This window comes from Colias eurytheme, chromosome 26, assembly GCF_061535395.1.
Source record: "Colias eurytheme isolate Ceu_HAF_F1 chromosome 26, ilColEury1 Martin Lab GWU primary, whole genome shotgun sequence".
NCBI lineage: Eukaryota > Metazoa > Arthropoda > Insecta > Lepidoptera > Pieridae > Colias > Colias eurytheme.
The window spans coordinates 9,559,283-9,573,167 of NC_143005.1; the positions used below are offsets into that span (position 1 = coordinate 9,559,283).

At 31.3% G+C, this 13,885-nt stretch overlaps 2 protein-coding genes across 2 annotated transcripts in view; one reads left to right on the forward strand and one right to left on the reverse strand.

The window, feature by feature from the left end:
* Positions 1 to 3,666: 3,666 nt before the first annotated feature.
* LOC149897356 (uncharacterized) lies at positions 3,667 to 7,304 on the reverse strand. The gene is made up of 4 exons (XM_090116577.1): positions 7,176 to 7,304; positions 6,225 to 6,338; positions 4,129 to 4,233; positions 3,667 to 3,755 (listed from the first exon to the last, which is right to left on the reverse strand). The coding sequence occupies exons 1-4, from the start codon at positions 7,302 to 7,304 to the stop codon at positions 3,747 to 3,749; spliced, it is 357 nt and encodes a 118-aa protein (XP_089972703.1). The 3' UTR covers positions 3,667 to 3,746.
* Positions 7,305 to 12,485: 5,181 nt separating this feature from the next.
* The window catches only part of Mip (Myoinhibiting peptide precursor), a 64,203-nt gene continuing 62,803 nt past the window's right edge, over positions 12,486 to 13,885 (forward strand). Inside the window, exon 1 of the mRNA XM_090116803.1 lies at positions 12,486 to 12,539. The gene's annotated coding sequence lies outside the window, so the exon portion shown is untranslated. The remainder of the gene's footprint in view (positions 12,540 to 13,885) is intronic.

A 13,885-nucleotide genomic window follows, 5' to 3' on the forward strand; every position in this document is an offset into this window, starting at 1 on the left:
GATATATATTTTATTTTTTAGATTTGGTCTTGCATATTACACGTATCATCTAATAGAAGATTGGTTATTTTGCTTTATGCGCCCCCTTAACTAGTTTTTAGACGCGCCCTAAGCTAATAAGTTCGTGTTAGAAATTAATGCCACTATATGTATTATGTTTGGTTGAAAATTGAAAATTATAGGTAAGCACTCTCTGTAATAATCTGCGCATCCTACCGAAAAGATAAATTTACTTTCACATTGAAAACAAATCTACATCTTATTTATCTTAGATAACTGTGTGTTGCCAAGTTAGTCATTGCATAAAAATTACGCAATAAAGCGTTTTTAGCAAACGTAGTTTAGACCTACGAGACAAGGGAAGAAAAACAAATTTTCCAACTTAAAATTAACTATAAACATTTTAGTATAATGCTCATCGTTAATTTTAAATTGCACCACGTTGCACTCCAAATTAAAACTTGCTGAAGTAGAGTAAAAACACATCTCGCCGAAATGTATTTGTAATATCAGTCGCAATCGCAAAAAAATATCAAACGCAGCAAGGCACAAGTGAAACAGGTAATACATAGTGGGATATAGAAATTTGCAAAGCCTTAGTTTTTATTTGTATTTGTACCGTGATGCATGGAGGTGTCTTGTCCTACGAGAACATTGGACCATGGGATGGTATATTCAACACCCATCTCGGGGAACGAGCATAATTTCTTGATATAGTAATTAGTTTAGTAGTACTTTCGATCGAACTAATTGATCAATAAATAATTAACTATTCAAATGAACATTTCGTCGACACAACTCTACATACATTTTCAGAGTGTCTATTACATCGACAACTACTGAAATACTAAAACTTTGCCATATAGGCAATAATACAACCAACCTTCAACAACAACCAGCACTTCGTATCTATAACTTATAACACTCATAAAATAATAATTTAATTACTGATATAATTCTGACGTTTTCAATTAAGCCGATGAAATCACCCGGAAATGAAATCGTTAATTTTACATAAACCATTTAATGATTAAACAACACGCTTCTATTGAAACCCCGCTTTAGTTCTTTGTATTTTTAACCGACTTCAAAAAAAGGAGGAGGTTATCAATTCGGCCGGTATATATGTTTTTATTTTTTATGTATGTACACCGATTACTCCGAGGTTTCTGAACCGATTTACGTGATTCTTTTTTTGTTTGATGCGGAATGGTGTCGAATTAGTCCCATAAAAATTTTATTCGGATAGGCCCAGTAGTTTTTTTTATTTTATGAGCATTTTTATCTGATCTCGATGACTTAATTGAAATCTAGCAAGTAATTTTGATTCACTTCCCGGTAACCGATTGAGCTCAAATGTTGTATACGTATGTAAATTGGATAGTGATCAAACATTATCATGACATAGAGCTGATTTGATGATGTTAATATATTGACTCAACTTTATCGAGTTTGGGCTCGTTTGATTCGTGTTGAAAAATACACTAAAAAGTATTAAATAAAAATAACTACGTTAAAAACAACCGACTTCAAAAACGGAAAAGTAAATAATATGTAAATAATAATATGTAGTAATTAATAATATCAAATCTTTTTTATTTTTTACTTTTCCGTTTTTGAAATCGGTTGTTTTTAAAGTAGTTATTTTTATTAATATTAAATTAAATTTTGGGATTAAAATTAAATTAAATAAATAATCCACTTACGTATTGTGAGGCGGACGGCAAATGCGGGTGAGTATCTCCGGTACCGTATCGACGCTGCAGCTGATAAACGATCACGCACACTTTATCCAAAACATTATCTTTGCCATTATTGATAATGTTCAATCGTCATATTTGGAATTGTCCCCGCCCTTCTGGGTATTTCTAGCCTAGAGACGGTTTAACATCTCAATCTAAAAGACTCTGTTTTGAACGATATTTTTCCTATCCATATATTTATGTTGCAAAATAAAATGAAAATCACGTAGAACTAATTAAATGAAACCCAACTATACTAGCCATTCGTTTTAAGCTGTTGCCTATCAGTCTATTTAAGAAACTCAATAATGAATGAATAGTCAGAGCAGGTACTATCCTTAACTGACCAACTTTGTAAGTGCTTGACATTTTATTATGATAAACAAAACTAATTGTATATTCTTAGAAGTGCGAAGTTATTACTCCTAGTGATTAAAGCCTACACTTGAAATGATTATTTAGTGATAAGCGGTAAAATTAAATTGATTTTGAATTTATCCACTTATTTTCAACATCACCACTACTCGAAACGGTGACGGAAAACATGGTGAGGCAAAAGGCATGTCCAAGATGAAAAAGATAAACCTGTGACGTCTACTAATCAATACTTGAATAATTATGGCCAGAAACCTCATAAGAACAGCCTATATATTTTGTGCCCAAATGTAGGCAATATAATATGGCCATAAATATAGGTAAGGCAGATATATAAGGCAGATGATTACGATGATTATATATTTATATAATATGTACTAGATTTTTGCCATAATCAAATAAAGATATGATACTAATTTATATCTATCCACTTGCATATTTATAGAACATTTATAAAGTTTATTTTTATATTTAATCATGTTATATCACATGTCTACTACCGTCTATTTCAGGGTTGTCTGATAGAGATAGCTCATCGCGATAAGACCTTTTGTTCCCTTGTACTTGAACTTGTATTTCCTGTGTTTTATAATACTACATGAACTTTTATGTATCTATTTCTACAACTAAATCACTACTCATATATAACGGAATCTTTGAATTGCCTGAATGTCACATATTTTCTAGTTTTTTTCTTGGTATTTCTAACATATTTGACTAAATATGAAATGTTATAAAAATATTTGCAAATACGTTTATACACACTTATTATGTAATAAATCGTAGGAACGGTTAATTATTTTTTTATCAATATCAATGTAGTTAGATAATAAATCGTAAATAATTATAAAATTGATAAGATATCTGGAAATACCTGGTGATAATAATTTTACTCATTTCTTGCATTGTTACGTGAGATAGTGCGATGACAAATCGTATTATTATTTACTAGCTGCGCCCCGCGGTTTCACCCGCGTGGCTCCACTCCTGTTTGTCTTATTAGCCTGATGATATAATATAGCCTTCCACAATGTATGTGCTATCTAACACCGAAAGAATTTTTAAAATCGGACCATTCGTTCCCGAGATTAGCGCGTTCATAGAAACAAACAAACAAACTCATCAGCTTTATAATATTAGTATAGATTGCTATATGTTTATAACAAATTATAAAAAAGATTATTATATTTAATCACACTGTAAAACTACTCCATACTAAGCAACTGAAGTGTAAATAATTAAAGGGGTGGGTTGGAATCCTGTATTGTGGGCTTTTGTTAAACATAAAATTTTTTATTTGTTCTACGAGTACCTACGTGTAGGTAATTTTAGTTTTAAAGATAAAACAAGTATGTATTTCTGATAAGTATGGATTATTTCAATTTAATTGGAATTACATTTAAGTGTGTTATTTTGAAAAAAATTGTAATGTAAATGAAGGTGAAACTTAAATTTATTATTTCATTTAATTTCAACATAAGTAACTACTTATAGGTCAATAATAAAAACACGGTTTGAATAAAACATATTTTATTATTTTGAATGTGAAGTGAACAAAAGAAGTGCTAATTTTAAACCACATTTAAGAGTGGGTACAGATTTTCAATTTTTTGATATCCACCACGTTTTTCAGGCCACCTGAAACAATAAAGAAAATCCTTAATTAATATAACAAGTTTATTAGCGTCATAATATTCAAAACATAAATATATTATAAAAATAAAACATATAAAATAAAATTGTTTATAATAAACTCGTTTCAATATACCTCAAAAGTAAGTGTTAATATTAATTAACTAATTATAGTTTTTAGATTATATTATTAACAAGCTTAATTTTCTATTTCAGGCCAAGTATGGTCCTCCCTAAACTTCTGATATATTTTTTTAAATCTTATCTTCAATCCTATTCGGATTGTTTAATTTACGTGGCCACAATGAACCGGCTCTTTGCCTTTTATATTTTATAAAGAAACTGCCTATTATATAAATTACAAAAAACAAATACTCACAATTACACCAACTTTATATGGCTGTAAAGTATCTTCCGAAATGTAGGGAGGTAAGCCAGAGGAACGCACTGCTAATGTGTCTCCGCCTGCACTATTTGGTGAATACTGTAAAATATCAAGAAATACTTTAATGTCGTTTTACTTTGTTTTATGAGCAATATATACGTGGGTTCTATGTGTATAGTAAAACACTGAAAGATTCGTGTGTGTGGCTTCACAAAATATTTTACAAAAACTAAAGTTAATTTATTTATAAAAACATAATAGGCCAAAAAATTGTGACAGAAGTCACTGTATATTCAAATGTTTAATTTCTAAACGAATAAAGACCTCATAGTACAATCCATACTTATATTATAAATGCGAAAGTAACTCTGTCTGTCTGTCTGTTACTCAATCACGCCTTAACTACTGAACCAATTTGCATGAAATTTGGTATAGAGATATTTTTATACCCGAGAAAGGACATAGGATAGGTTTTATCCCGGAAATCCTACGGGAACGGGTTTTTCTTTGAAAACGGGCGGTAAGCTAGTCTCTCATAAAATGAACTCTATTCTTTAAAAACTTTATCAAAAACAATTTATTTCAATTATTTCCTTTTAGCGATATCAAAATAGACTCCACATGAGAAAAGAGTGTCGTCTGTATTTCCTTGTATTACGCAAATATCGCTCCAAAAATCTATTTTAAATTTTTATTGCACGGCGTTAGTTCACAAAGAATATTGTTCTAAAGTTAACGTTTAAAGCCCGTATCGTCCCGTGACCGTCTATAAATAAACCGAAACAAAACAAACATGCCAGATACAGGCTTTTAGAAATTTGGTGAAGCTAAAATTATTTTCATGGATATAGAGTCTTTCACGAATTCATCTCTTTCGTGATTAATCACTAAAATGAGTGAAGAGGCTTCGATCCCCGATTGAAATAAACCGTCTCTGGTTAATGCTAATCATCTAATTGCACGATAGAAAATTCATAGATCAAAAGATTTGTTCCAATAATATCCCTAACTTATTGCAGGACTTTTTACTTCCATTTTAATAACATTAAATGCACTTTAAACACGTTTTTCTAATCATACTTTTATGCCGTTTATTATTTTTGGGTAAAAACTTAATAAAACACAAAAGCCTTGTCATAAAATAAACAGATCTACACATACTCAATTTTTTAAGTGTTAACTTAAAGTCATTGTTGGCACTCAATTTGTACTGTATAATAAATAAATTACCGTACTTTATCCTCCATTATAATTAATTATTAATAATAGTTTGAAACATACCAAAATTAAGTTAGAAATATTTTTCAAGCGCATTATGTAGTAACTAGTAGTAAACTAAACAACAACTGGGCCAACGGTTCAGTTATTCGCAAAAGCTTTTACTTAACATAGTTAAGTGTTAATTATCGCATAGCACATTATTTTATATGCCGCATTAACCCTAAATATTATTATTATGTAGCTGTTACAGTATGTATTCATTATATTTGAGAAAACTAGTGCATTCTCCTTCTTATTAACTACTGACATAAGAATGGTTATCTATTTGTAAAAAAGATGTTTGTTGGATAAACATATGTTATGGGTTTTGAACAAGAGATCGTTTCTAATAATTTCATTTCATAATCAAATAGCACCATTTAATCAAGAGCCTAGCCTATTAATGTAATTGCTAATTTAACCAGTTGACTGTGATATAATTAACACGAGTTTCTTTTACATATTACACTAGCTAACGGCTTCACCCGCTTCGTCTAAAGCCAAATAAATTATAATTATACTAAAAACTTCCTCTTAAAACACTAAATCAATTTAAAAAAAACCGCAACAAAATCCGTTGCGTAGTTTTATAGATTTAAGCATACAGGGACAGAGAAAGCTACTTTATTTTATACTATGTAGTGAAAGCGATTTATCTTTAATATATATAAATCTCGTGTCACAATATTTGTCCTCAATGGACTCCTAAACCACTTAACCGATTATAATAAAATTCGCACACCATGTGCAGTTCGATCCAACTTGAGAGATAGGATATTTTAAACATGTAGGTACCACGGGCGAAGCCGGGGCGAACCGCTAGTACTTACATATGCATTGAGCTCGGTGACGTCATACACGATGTTGTCAACGACAATGTAGAGCGGGCGGCCATCGCGGCCATCGTATAGAGACATCTCCGACCATTTGAACGACGTCTGCGTCTGTAATATGGATAAAAAAGAGGGTATAGCGGTAACTTGGTATGGGTAAAATCTTGTGCTTTAGGTAAGATATAAGAGTTAAAATATAAAAGTACAGTATATAACAAGAAGCCTTTTGAATTTCACTACTTGTTACTACTGTACTCTCGTAGTCACAGATTGCCTATATGTTATCCAGTGAATGGAAGATCTTTCTCTATTTTTCCTTAAAAATAATAACAGAATTTATTTTCTTATATGGCATAGGTAGGTTCTAAATTTTAATTAAATCAGTCGCATACACTTTCAAAATATCTTCAATTATGTACCGAATGAAAATGGCAAGTTACTGCTATTACCCAAATAAACGAAACTTATGAAATGAATATATGCTCTCGAAATAAGCCAATAGGTACATAAACACTAAATGGTGCTGATACCAAATATGATGTCATCCGATCTGCTTTCAATTTCGCGCCTTGTACCAAATAGTTCGTATTTGAACAGTTTTCTATATCATGACATTATTACTTGATATTTTGATATGGTACTGGTGGAGGATTACTACCTACTACTCATGATAATTAATCATAAGTAGGTACTACCTATAGGTATTATATTGATTTAACTTCAATGAAATATATTTTAGTAGCTACACAGCATTGACTTTTAAGTTTTTTCAATGTTGATCTTCTTAAACTGAATATACCGAGTTGAATATAGACAAGTGTTGTGTCCCATTATTTTTACCAAAAAAAAAACTCCTGACATATTTGGAATAATTGAACGCTACATATTGATATTATAATTTCATAATTATCAAATTCAGGTCATAATCACAAATATTTCAGTACATACCAGCTTAGCCTTTTGCGCCTGTCCCTTCTCTCCGGTGGCCCGCACGGAGGTCTGCGAGCGGGACACTGAAGCGCTGCTGACCTTTACAGTTTCTGGGTCTGGACGAGCTGATACTGCGAACCAATTCATCTTTATTAACAATCTATAACTATCTTATACTTATCACTTCATATTATAAAATTCGTCTGAAACGTCTGTTCGCGATAAATTAAAAATCTACTGCACCGATTTTCATTCTGTTTTCCTAAGCGGATAGCGCGGACTCCAAGCGGACTCATACTTCTTAAATGTAGATGAGTTAGGTCCCTTTACTTTTACAAGTAGGAATATAATGTAATTTAAGTCACGAATATTTAATAAAAGGCTAAGCTACATATTAATATTAAAATTAGGCAAATACTTATCGGTTATTATACAAAAAATACTAAATTACGGCTACTAATAGTGCGTTTGAAATGCGGTGCGGATCACGAAATTTTACCCTCTTTCGCAGTTTATTTATTAATAAGAGCATGAAAATACATATAGCATGATATATTTTGTAAAGAGCAGTATATATTTTCCTTTGTTAATCAATCAGTTAATTACTGTATAGATACCAAATGAACGTACCTACAATAATAATATAATGGCGGATAAAATTACAGCTTTGAATTATTTGCCTCGTATTTTACCTTCTATTGTTAGTACATACATATATTAATTATAAGAGAAAAAGCAAATAGAGCTATTATTTACCTCGTTAAAAGAAAAACGTTTCGATTCGAAGAGGGTCTTAATGTATGCAATTTATAAAGATCTTTATTAAAATGCAAAACACGGTGAAAATGGGTCAACTTATAAGCTCGAAGCGAAATGGGAATATTGTAAAAAGATACATTTTATGTCTATTTCTTCCGTTGAAACTAAATAGTTGACCCGTAAAATGTAAGAAAAATGTTAGTTAATAAAAAGTTAATAAAAATAACCACTATGGTGATTTCGAGTATTGCTTTTTTTATCATTAAATTGCAAGAGGCATTTATTTTCTTTAATGTCTTAATCGCGGATCCAACCTAGAACCAAGTATTTTAAGCAGTACCTAACTTATACAAAAAAGAGCGTGTGTGTCGAGCACACGTGTCAGAAACGAAACTTCATTCGCAAGATTCAAAGATACCAAAATCATCGCCTTACTCCATGACGTGACGATATTGCCATTACGCGACCTACAAAAATTTTACTCTCAACGCGTCTTATAAGTTTCACTTAAAAGAATTAATTAATCATTGCAGATTGTAGCATCTATTTTTAGAACATTTATTAAGGGCCGATTTTTCAATGCTTGGATAAAACTTATTCGTCGAATAATGTATAAAACTACCATTTTAAAAACGTATTCTAATTGCCCGTATTTGACAGTTTACGTGACATTTTCATATTATCGTGTAATACTTTATTGGACGGATAAGATTTATCCAAGCATTGAAAAATCGGCCCTAAATGAAATATAATATACTATTATTACTCCAAGAGAGCATATAGAACACCTACGTCAGTTATTTGTCCATCTGTGTGGGCAGAGCTACACAACTGCTGCAGCTATTTGCGATTGTAATTAATTAGATGAAGCATTTACCTGAAAGCTCTGTAATTAATTAAATTGATGTACTAAGGGATTGTTTAAGATTTATATCATTGTATATTTCAATGCGAATAATTGCATAGGAAAAACTTTTTAACGAACTTTTAATTAGGTTAAGGTTGGGATTTCTTTTTAGATTCCTGTCTTTCAAAGAGGCAAATAATTAATCACTTGTTTCGAATCTAGATGAAGAAAATATTACTCACTCAAATGTCAATAAATAAGCAAAATGAATAAATACCTATACAAGAAAAATTAAAAAATAATTTGAAATGATATCTACAATTGACTGATAAGAATACCAGACTTTGAAAAAGTGAACGTAAATACAAGACATTGAAATATATACTTCTAAGGTAGAGTCCAATTCAGTCAACCAAGAACTGCTCATACGACGATGTATGTACTACGACAATGATGATACTATTCCAGTCAATCTTAATCTTAATCTTAATCTTAATACTATTATAAAGGCGAAAGTTTGTAAGGATGTATGGATGTATGGATGTATGGATGTTTGTTACTCTTTCACGTAAAAACTACTGAACCGATTACAATGAAATTTAGCACACATATAGAGGGTAACTTGGATTAACACACAGAATAGGTAAAGGTAGGTAAAGGTAGGTTTTATCCCGGAAATCCCACGGGAACGGGAACTATGCGGGTTTTCCTTTGAAAACGCGGGCGAAGCCGCGGGCGGAAATCTAGTCAGAAATACATTTCCAGAGCGTTTTCATATTTCAATCTTTAGTACCATAAAACACTAGGTAAATCAATAAACACGTGATCGCAAACAAAACAGTAAAATACACCATATCATCGGTAATCTGTGTGAGTAAATATAGTTAATATTAGGACATCAATTTATTACCGACCAATCTGCGGACAAACAACGCCTGTGTACGTGCTCGCCGCCCTCGAACTTATTTGCACAAACTTATTTGCACAAGCTTGTTCATCGTGTGAGATCTGCACTTAATATGATGCTATTTATTCACTATTTGTTTTATTAAACAGATGTATCAGTGGTTATAATTGTGATGATATGATGGCTGATTAGTGATTATCTAGGTCACGCTTATATGAGAATATCAAATAAAATGTTTATGCATTTTGTATCAGTATTTAAAATTTTCCATATGATAATATATTGGATTAAAAATACTTTAATTACCATGGCCATGAGATAACCTTAAAGCGCAGCATGGATTCCGAAGTCCTATTGCATTTATATTTAACATATTATTAAAACATAAAACCTGACTCACAAATATTTTCGTATTTTATTCTATGACTATATAGCTGCGCTTCGCGGTTTCTTCGCTACTGTTGCTTTATAATATTAGATAAGTATAGATTTAAATTAATGAGTATCTGTAGCCTAATTTTTTATTTCCTACCTTCAATCAGACGAGCAAAGCCACTTGCTACCACTAGTATGATATAAACCACAAAGTTATACATCGCGTCGCGCCAATGAATGTAAAACGCGAATAAAAACGGCAATAACTTTAACTGCGAGTACTAATTGATAGCTCCAGTTTACGCATACAAATAATTGTTCATCGAAGTTATGCTCCCGACGAATGCCCCTCCCAGTTAACTAAATTAATCGTTAAACTATTATGATGTTAATTATGAAATAGAGTGACTGAGTTTGTTGTTACTCGATTAACCGTTCATATAAGTACGAATAATTGTTAAGGTTCGTTTAAAATAAACTTATTATAGTTCCAAGAAAGAAAGCACCATCGTGTTCTGTTTCACTGCTCTTGGGGTGGTGGGCTTCTGGGGATTATCCATACAAAGAAGCATAGTTAAAATTATGAAAACACGGTAAAAGTGAAACTGCTCGAACGGTTCCGAACACTGCTTTGTGTAGCGCATGTCGCGTGACGGTCGGCTGCCAAGTAGGTATACCTACTCGGCAGCCGCGATACACGCGACATGCGCTACACAGACCAAAAAGTTTGAGACGATGTAATAAAAGTTTCACTTTAAAAAGAATAATATTTGTGTTTTGGTTTGAACCCAGTGCTACTACTTTATGCACATCTGATAATCCTGACGGTTGTATTATGTTATAAGGTTATTTTAGGCTATTTATATGTAATAAATACTAATAAGCTACGTCTTCGAAGTGCCAATTTCATAGCAGAGCAGATAATGTAGAAATACAGCGCTTTCGCTCAGGTTCGAGTCCCGGTAGCTGGACCGTCTTGATTTTATATCTATCCATCCATCCATCCATCCTATTGATCTAAATTTTAGGTTCTAAACAATATGCACTCCTTCTGATAAACGTAAAACTATCCACTAGTTTTAACGTGATACACTTTTACTTAAAATTAATGAAGAAAGAAGATATTAAAGCTATATTTAAAACAAAACTTTTGATTGTACACATAACGTCGTGTTACATAAACATAACTTATGCAAATTTGTATATTTATTTTTAACTCAAAAGCAGTAGAACCATCTTGGTAGTAAATCGCTTACAGACTGCTCTTATTCCGTCAGTCCTCGGATCACAGACACAATAGAAAATCTATTGTGTCTCGGCCCGATCGGGCCGCTCGGTGGTCAATGGGTTAATTAAGACATTTAGGCTGCATTTATCCAGTCATACTGCAAGCGACATTTAGTCCAAAATAAAGTTGTCTTTATTAATCGCTGTTAATTAATAGACGGACAGTATTTAGAGCATAAGGGAAACTGTCGGAAGTTTTTACGACTGCCAGTTCAACTAAGTTTACGAGCCTACATTCGCGTTAACAGTTTGCCAACAATTGCTCTTTATGGCACATGACATTAAATTCTTGTTATTAGATACTTTATTTCTTCGGCACAGCGGAAAATTCGATACAGATATTGAAGAACTTTTGAATGTGACAATAATTTGTGACTGGAATTAGCTCAGGTAAATTTTGTATTTATTTTAACTGAAAAGGCTTTCTGATACTTATTTCATGCCTGTAAATGTTTTTCCAATATAATTTTATAATAATATTTACTTAATAATTGAAAAGGTCTTGAGATACATGTTGATTAAAATACTGATTTTAATTTGAAACGTAAAAATAATACTATGGATTATTGTTACTGCTATTTAAATATTGTAATCGTAGCCAGCTGTAGAGCACAATTAAGAGCAGTCTAATAATATTTCTTATCTCCAAGTATAATTTTTTGTCATAGATATAGCTTTTAAATTGCGCAGTGAATATTTTTTTTTATAAAACAAGCCTACAGCCTGTCTGATAACGTAAATTTTTGGTAGACTTGGACGACCACTAAAAAGACTGAGTAATTTCGCGCTTAGAAATAGATTACAGTTCAAACACAAGTAACTTATTATTAAAACAAATACACAATACCTTCTACGCGTCGCATATTTTTAGGTTGAATCGTTACTAAATTAATTTATAATTATCATTTAAATTCATTATTGCAAAGAACAAAAGACCTGCCAGACTTAACAGGACCCTAATTGATATCCTTAAAGGATTCTAGGCTTCAGTAGTTTCAGTCATCATCAAGACGTCATCAATGACGTCATGAGAATATTCAAAATGGGCGGGGCTTCAACAGCCATGCGCTGGATGGCTCCGCCCATCACCCTCAACTCAACCAACTGGTATATAAGGCTTCGGAGGCTTAAAGGGCATTAGTCGTGATCGAGATACTGGCTAGAAGCTTACTGTCCGTTCCCGAAAACTTTACCACGAAGTATAACGGTGAGTTCATTTTTGAAATTATATTTCAGTTCCTGAAATATGGATGAAGGAAATGCAAGAAAATTGCGATATAGGGACACATGGTTTATAATTAGAAATGATTACATTTACTTATATTTACAAGCACACTGTAAACACTGTTTTCAAGTAATTTTCCCATGGGAAAGTATTTCTGCTTATATATAAAATTTTTAGTCGTAAATCAAAAACCTAATAAATAATAACTATATTTTCCAACAACAATCTCAATAAGTAAAATTTGAAGCAGAAACTTTACGATTATTTAAAATTATATAAAAATTGAGTAAATATAGTATTAGAAATAAAGAAGTATGTACAGATACAGATAAGTTTAAAAAATACAATTGAGAATGCCTTGAAAATTCCAATCATATGACATTTTGTATATTTAAGAAAGTAGAAAACACGCAGCTGCTGAAAACTAATACATGTAGGTTATTTGTAAAAAAAAAAAATCTCTTCTGTCAAAAAAAGCATCACAAAAACTAATCAATGATTAACTGGTCTATATTAATCATTAAAAAAATGGAATTATAAGAAATAAAATCGATAAAATAAGTTTATATATGTATTATGATTCATATATCTGAATAAAGTATTGATAAAAATAATATGACACAGACTATATAAAAAATTGAGTAATGTTTACGGATAAAAGCCAAGAAATGAATAGTTCGTTTTAGTGTTAAAAAAATAATAACTATCATATTAATTACAAAGACAAGTCCTAATGAATTAAAAACACTAAAAAACAGTAAAATACATACGATGTACTTACACTTTATATCATGGAATGTCTACTTTGACTTCGTTTTTCGTTTGGCACCATTGAAAACAAAAGCTCTTTGCGCTACAACTTATCCGAGTAGGCTCTCGTATTTTGTTGACTCGCAAAAAAACTCTATCTTACGGTACGTGTATTTTTCTATCAACTTTATGTGGTGTTTTTCCACGACTAAGAGAATCTTATAATACAATTTATATTAAAAGAGAGCTATTTCTATCGAACGGGGCCAAAAAGCATTAAGAATAAATGTTGAATATAAGAAGTACATTGTAATAGAAGTTACAAATAAAAATCAAGCTAATTTTTATTTATATAAATTGAATACCGTTGAAATAATTATAATTTATTTATAAGTCTCCTTATTAACCAATAAATCATCTCGATCGACTACTAGGCATTTATCAAATCAACAACTTTAAGCTCATTAAGTCCATCTATTTCAATAAAAGTCAGATTTTCTTATAATTCTGTTTAATAGCAAACAAATTTGATACAAAATGATATTGATGAGATTACTGGGGGTATAAATTTGTTCCAT

Excerpts from the sequence above, each read along its gene's own strand:
- LOC149897356 (XM_090116577.1), bottom strand. The coding sequence starts at position 7,304 with ATGAATTGGTTCGCAGTATCAGCTCGTCCAGACCCAGAAACTGTAAAG. Across the intron at positions 6,339-7,175 it reads AGGCGCAAAAGGCTAAGCTG|ACGCAGACGTCGTTCAAATG; the intron begins GTATGTACTGAA and ends TCCATATTACAG. Across the intron at positions 4,234-6,224 it reads TCACCGAGCTCAATGCATAT|TATTCACCAAATAGTGCAGG; the intron begins GTAAGTACTAGC and ends GATATTTTACAG.